Source organism: Amphiura filiformis, chromosome 7 (genome assembly GCF_039555335.1).
Source record: "Amphiura filiformis chromosome 7, Afil_fr2py, whole genome shotgun sequence".
Lineage (NCBI taxonomy): Eukaryota > Metazoa > Echinodermata > Ophiuroidea > Amphilepidida > Amphiuridae > Amphiura > Amphiura filiformis.
Genome location: NC_092634.1, coordinates 21,740,836 through 21,747,788, shown reverse-complemented (window position 1 = coordinate 21,747,788; position 6,953 = coordinate 21,740,836). Strand labels below are relative to the sequence as shown.

Below are 6,953 nucleotides of genomic sequence, written 5' to 3'. Positions count from 1 at the left end.
TAGGTTTCCTAATAAGTCTATGGAACTGTCATTACTCCCTGTTCCAGAAAAATACAGCACTAATTTTTTATGGATTAAAAAATATTATCAAGTTTTGGCAAATTGCTTAATCCTACTCCTTTATCTAACTGGCAATGAAATCTGAGCGTACTATAAGAGAGGCGCTACATCGATCGCTAAAGTGAAGACAGTGTGAGCTCGGTACCTGTGTAAGAGTCTGTTCATCACGCCGCAAACCCTGAAAGGTGATTGTGAATATGTAATGATATGAATGAGCTATAATGTGAAAAGGCGCTGTTATTGGATGTATGTGGTTCATTGAGCGGAGCCATTTATATTGTTTCCTATGAGTTTATTGTTGTTGTTGTTTTAAACATTTTTTTTTTGTCTTTTATATGAATGCATCACCAATTTAGGCGTGTGCCGCTGATTCAAAAGCGTCTGTTCAAATAAATAAATAAAATAAATAAAATAAAATATGCCCATATTAGGCTGTTGTTGTGCAGACGTATTGCATGTATTTTCTGGAATCAGGAGTAGGTATCATCTGATTTTTAATGATTTTTTAGATTTTCACTTCAGATTTTGTGAAACCCAGATAGTGCCTTTAAATGTTAAAGACCCATTAAGTGATCCCATCGCAAATGTAAAAAAATTAATATTGTTTATAAATTGCTTAAAAGTGAAGGATAAGTCATTCAAATTGCCATTTGGTAGTTTTGAAATGACAAATTTGGCAAAAAACAAAGAAAACAGCAGCACTGACGGTTGAAGCCCCCATTGAAATACATATGTAGCTAATTTAGATATACTGTCAGTATCTAAATTACAGATTCGTGCAAAAATGTCTTATTTTGTCTTAAATACACAGCTTTCGGCTGAACCACTCACATGCTATGTTAGAACATCTATGACAATGACAAAGGTATCAAAATCTGAATTTTGATGATTTTTACGATCGTCTGGATGAGCAAATCACTGAATGGGCCTTTAAAGGTATCAAATGCCATATGAAAACATTGGAACACCCACATTTAAGGAAATTTATGCACAGAGGCAACATATCAAAGTATTATTTCAACTAATTAAAGGAATCAACTTCGATGGGCATGACTTACCAGTGTTTGCAATCAGACAAATAAAGCTGACACACAAGAGGAATAGTATGGGTTAGATCCCAAGGCTTGATAAGGGGTGTCATTTCTGCCCCATCTCATGTGTATGATTTTTCTTGAGAGGAAGAAAATGCCCAAAACTTTTGTTTTGATATATTATTGGTCTTAACTCAAGAACCGCAAGAACTATGGATATCATGCAATTATTAGCTTCCTTGATTAATTCCCTATAAGGCAATTTAGTTTTTCCAGAAAAAATCGGCGAAAATCCGATTTTTTTTCTCCAAATACCATGAAAAAAGTCGGAAATAACATTTTTTTTTTTTAATCTCATTTCGCATTTGTTTTCAAACCACTCGTGAGCTTTGAGATAAACCATTTTTTTTTTTTTGGCCTAAGATCAATGGGTTAATAAATATTAAGATGTAAACCACAGTTTTTTCGTTAAATGGCTAAAACTGGCAAAATTGGTGACTCCTGCCATCCTGCTCGCCTTAAGTTAGAGACATGGTTCAAATATTATTTCAAACTATGCAACTTCTCGTAGGATATTGATTTCATTTAAAAAATAATTGCATCCAAACAGCAACCCCAATTTAGCTTTAGGGAGAAACATGATCCGTCATGCACAATTCCAGTTAGTATGTAACTGTGGATTCCCCTATTCTCTTATCTGGTATAACATGATGCATAAATATGAAATCTAAGCAAGAAAATAAAGATGTATAGATATGTTAACATGGTTAGCATTCTAATTCAATACCACTGCCCATGCATTGTTAGCTCAAAAATAGACTAAATTTCCACCAATAATACACTCTTCCTATCCTAACATAATGCATAAATATGAAATCTAAACAAGAAAATAAAGTCTAATAAATATGTTAACTATGTTATCACAGTAAGTTAATACCACCACCCTACACCACATTTCGCCATACTGCATTTTAGAAACGCTTGCTGTTAGAATAAGAAAAATTTTAATGCTAATCTATTGCACATTCTAGGGAAGCGTGGTTACCGTTTTGAAATAACCGAGTGAGAGGGTTTTCAAGAAAATATTTTTCCTGTCAAAACTGAAGCATCCTCTGTATAAAAGAAAATATTAATATTTCCTGCACATCATATATAACGATTCGTGATACCCAATTGTGGCACATTTGATGTCGTTTAAGAGGCAGAGAATTTTATTTCAATTTTATATACGCCAAAATATTTTTTTAATTGACCGAGAATGACGATAGAAAAAACCTTGAAAATTCCATGTAAGAATGACATTAGACCCAACCAATGATTACTGTTTTGTTTTTATGGTAATCTAATGTTTTATTTCCTGAAATAAAATTAGGGTCGAATGTGGATTTATTGTATAAATGATGAAAACATCGACGTGTATACAAGAAGCTACAAGAAAAATGGTAGGCCACGCCACACCGACATACTTTTAGTATACGGCGAGCACACGTGCGAGTCAAAATCGATATAATGTATGAAAAAACTATTGTGTGTAGGCTCATTTATTGTATTATAGAACATGCAGTTATCAACAATTGAGCACTATTAATACACATTAATGTTTTTAAACAAATAGAATTCCAAAATATAGTACGTTTTCTGTCTTTGCTTGTCACGTGGTATGTTGAAGTAATGAAGTTTCTATTATATTTTTAAATTTTCATCATAACACCATCAAGCCTTTACGGACAAGCGGTCTAAGGCGCTGGTGTTATGTCAATACTGTATAGTACTGCTCAGTGCAGCGTGGGTTCGAATCCGCTGGCGCCTCTGCAAAAATATATATATATTATATTTTTTTTTTTTAATTTCATATTATGTTAGGGAAATGTGGCTGGGAGAATGTATGTATGGCGAAAGAGTGGTGTGCCACCACTTATGCATTGCAAGCTCAGAAATAGACTAAATTTCCACCAATAACACACTCTTCTCATCCTAGTTCAATGTTTGTATACAGTGATCACTGAGACAACAAATGAAGCGGATTTGTTGCATATTGGTTGAATACACATTATGAAAGATTGAACTTGATTTTTTTCTGTCCAGGTACTTCCTTATATATTTTACTAAGAATAAAAAAAACAAGAAATGGTTATGGATCAGGAGTTTTTATTCACTAACAGGAGAATGGGAACAATATACATACATGAGAGGTATGTAAACTACTATAGTAACTAATAAAATCATGCAAGTTGCGTGAATCTGCTGCTGTGCACTGGCTGCTGAATAGTAATGTTGTGTGTATGTATACAACTCTGACTGGCGGTCGAGTTGTGCATTCTGACTCTTGCACCTGGTAACGGAGCATCACAGAGATTTTTCTAGCATTTTAATCAGTGAGCGTATTGTTGAACACCATGGCTGGATCTGATGTTGGAGAGCTCGATACTTGGACCATATCTGATGACTATGATATTAATTTTCAAACAAATGTATCTAATGCAACTGAAACACAAAAGTGTAAACCATGGATGAATTTGACACATGTTAGTTATATTATCTACATATCTTGTACTGGTGCATCTGTTTTGGCTTGCTTACTTGCAATTCTTGTGTACATTGTTATTCGAAATCGCATCTTTGGACATGGACCCGATACGAAAGATTCTGTACGACATTGGATTAATTGGAACTTCTTGATCTCGTTTATTCTTCGTGATATCTTTATCTTCGTTGTTGTTTATTACATAGTGATCGGTAGACCTCTTCGCCTTCTTCATGCTGTGGTCGTAGTCTTCTACACATTTGTCCTTATTTCAAACTTTTTTTGGATGTTCGCGGAAGGACTTTGGTTATACTTTGGAGTATTTTACGTACATCAGCGACCAAAATGGCGTTATATGAAAATAAAAATGTGCATAATCGGTTGTTTTCTCCCCGGAATTCTCGCTTCGCTGTGGGCTGTAACGGAAGCTGTGAGAGTTTTATTTACTGAAGATTTCACATTACAAAATGTGACGAGGAAAGAATTTTACAACCACACTGATTGGCCAGGATTGCTTTGGATCGTTTCACCGATTTACTTACTTTTAATCATCAACTTAGCAATGATGCTTAAACTCCTGTGGAAATTTCCAGGTTTATTTCAATACAGACCGCGGCGGAGACTAGCTAAAGCTATAATTGCTCTTGCATTCTTACTTGGGGTGCCATATTTGATCCCGATAGTAGTCGTAATGGCCTTGAGTGAGACAGAATACTGCCATGCTTTACAGGGAGTTCATCTTATTAATCAAGCCATGAGTGCTCTGCAAGGATTTTTTGTGGCAATGTTTTGTGTTCTTACTAACAAGCAGGTGAGACTCTATTGTCATCCGTATATTCCCATTTTCACAATATTTACGAGTAGGAGCAAATCTGGGACGAAAGAGAAAGAGTCCAAAGTTTGACTATAACAGTCACTATGAGACAATATACTCTCATTCCCTATTGCAAATTTCATTATCTCCATTTAACACTCATAGCTCAAAATTTGACCTCAAGTTATTGAGTATGATTTTAGTACCCAATATATCAAAGGTCACCATGAATGTACTATCTTATTGGGGTTATCGAAATGTGCGCATCAGATGAGAATATTGGAAATCCTAGTGAGTGCATCAATTTCTGAGGAGATGAAGGATTGGAATAATATTCTTTTGGAGTGTCACTTTTCAACTTGCATCAAGAGAAGAAAAAAGTGCACTTTTACAGAAAGTCTGAACCCCTTTTTGCCCAAGATATCTTTGGTCAAAAAAAAAAAAGTTTATCTCAAAGCTCACAAGTGGTTTGAAAACAAATGCAAAATGTGATTTTTTGTTTTATTATTATTCCCAACTTGGTATTTTTATTGGTGTTTTGAGAAAAAAAATCTGATTTTCGCTGAATTTTTCCGGAAAAAATTAAATTTATTTTTTTTTTTTCAAAATAAAAATATTCTGCATTTCCTTTTTTATGAAAAAAGCTCACAAGTGGTTTGAAAACAAATGCAAAATGTGATTTTTTGTTTTATTATTATTCCCAACTTGGTATTTTTATGGTGTTTTGAGAAAAAAAATCTGATTTTCGCTGAATTTTTCCGGAAAAATTAAATTTATTTATTTTTTTTCAAAATAAAAATATTCTGCATTTCCTTTTTTTTTCGAATTGTGTGATTTTACAAATGCGCACGCGAGCTTTGAGGCAAACCCTTTTTTTGGCCTTATAAACAATTTACATGTAAACACCTCAAAATAAAGAAAGTCAGCACTTATATAACATGTCCTGCACCAAAATCTGATCTTGTTATGACAATTTGATTGATACGGTATGGTCCATGTTGAAATGCATGGATGAATGATGAGAATGAAGGTTTAGCGCATTGAAAGGAACAATGCTAGAAAGCAATTTGTTATGATAACGGGGAAAACCCAGTTGAAAATAAAGTCCGGGTTAAAGTGTAAACAGTCTTACCCATCCAAATTAAAACCATAATATCAGTGACGGCACCATGGGGGAAATGCCCCAGTCAGAACTCTTGTCCCCCTGTTGCCCCCCCCCCCCCATAAAAAACCCAAATTACACAAATTTCCACTTTTTGCGGCAAATTTGTTGATTCCCCCCCCCCTGAAATTCACTTTATCCCTCCCCCCTCCCGAAAAAATTTCTGGTGCCGCCACTGCATAATACCCACGCTCTAGAACTTTTAATATTTTTAACTGGGTATTGACAAGTTGCTTCCTACCATTTAAGACAGCATGGTACATACAATTAAAAAACAGTTAAAAAGATTTGTGGAATCATTTTTCAGATTTTATTAAAACAGTTAAAAACATAATAATGACTCTGCTTCATAAAGATTTTTAAAAAGAGAAGCATTTGAGTCCTGTTGGTTTGTAGCTGTTTGTTAAAATGGTTCACTCAATCTCTTGTATGTCCGCCATTGGTGTTTACCACACAGCGGCAGTAGCGTAGCCAGCGGTGGGGCAGGTGCCCCCCTGACCAAGAAAGCTGGCTACGCCCCTGCACAGCGGCGCCTCATTCTCATCTCTCATCCATGCGTTTCCAATTAACAATTGAATTAACCGCACATTGTACTGGCACTTGGGATAGTCGGCAGGGGCCATTGCAGGCAAGCAAGCTTGACCACGCTTAGCATTTTCAACAACATGTATTGTTTTAATTTGCAACTTTTGAAAACACACCAACTTTCATAATATCAATCTTTGTCAAGTTACAGTGTTTGGTAGCAAATTTGGTAGCAAATTGGAGCAAAGAAGATTCTGCACGTGACCTTATCAATCAAATTGTCATAACAGATCAGGTTTTGGTGTAGGACAGGTTACATAAGTGTGTACTTTCTTTATTTGAGGTATTAAGTATCATCCAGGGATACAGTTCTGGACAAGGCCCCTAGTCAGCCTAATATAATAAGCATCGCAGCCAGCATCAGCTCCCCGAGTTTTCTATGGGTCGAGCGGGACAATTTGCAGTAAGTTCCTTACCCAGAAGAATTTCAAGCTGGCTCAATTTTCCACAAGAACATACAAATAGACATAAGGTCGTGTGCAGAATCTTCTTAGCTCCAATTTGCTACCAAACACTCTAACTTGACAAGGCTTGAACTTCTAAAATGAGGCAATTGTGCACCAGAATCTAGATCTAGCGCCTTTTTAATATCTATTGAGCTATCTGGACAGAACATGGAATGAAGCCAATCAATCCATATTACATACCTTCAGTCTAAAAGACTGACACTTATGACATTTTGATTCAAAGTATAGGCCACTTGACATCATTGTTTATCAACAAAGGTGAAGGGGACTGGTCTATCGATATGCTTGAATGAACCGCTACACTGTTCAA

The 6,953-nt window shown here is 35.5% G+C and overlaps 1 protein-coding gene across 1 annotated transcript; it reads left to right on the top strand.

The window, feature by feature from the left end:
* The first annotated feature begins 3,332 nt into the window (after positions 1 to 3,332).
* On the top strand, positions 3,333 to 4,834 carry LOC140156307 (corticotropin-releasing factor receptor 1-like). The gene has a single exon (XM_072179287.1). It carries the CDS (start codon positions 3,488 to 3,490, stop codon positions 4,517 to 4,519), a length of 1,032 nt encoding a protein of 343 aa, XP_072035388.1. The 5' UTR covers positions 3,333 to 3,487; the 3' UTR covers positions 4,520 to 4,834.
* Positions 4,835 to 6,953: the final 2,119 nt, after the last annotated feature.

Bases quoted from the DNA above. Each gene is read 5' to 3' on its own strand.
- LOC140156307 (XM_072179287.1), top strand. From the start codon at position 3,488: ATGGCTGGATCTGATGTTGGAGAGCTCGATACTTGGACCATATCTGAT.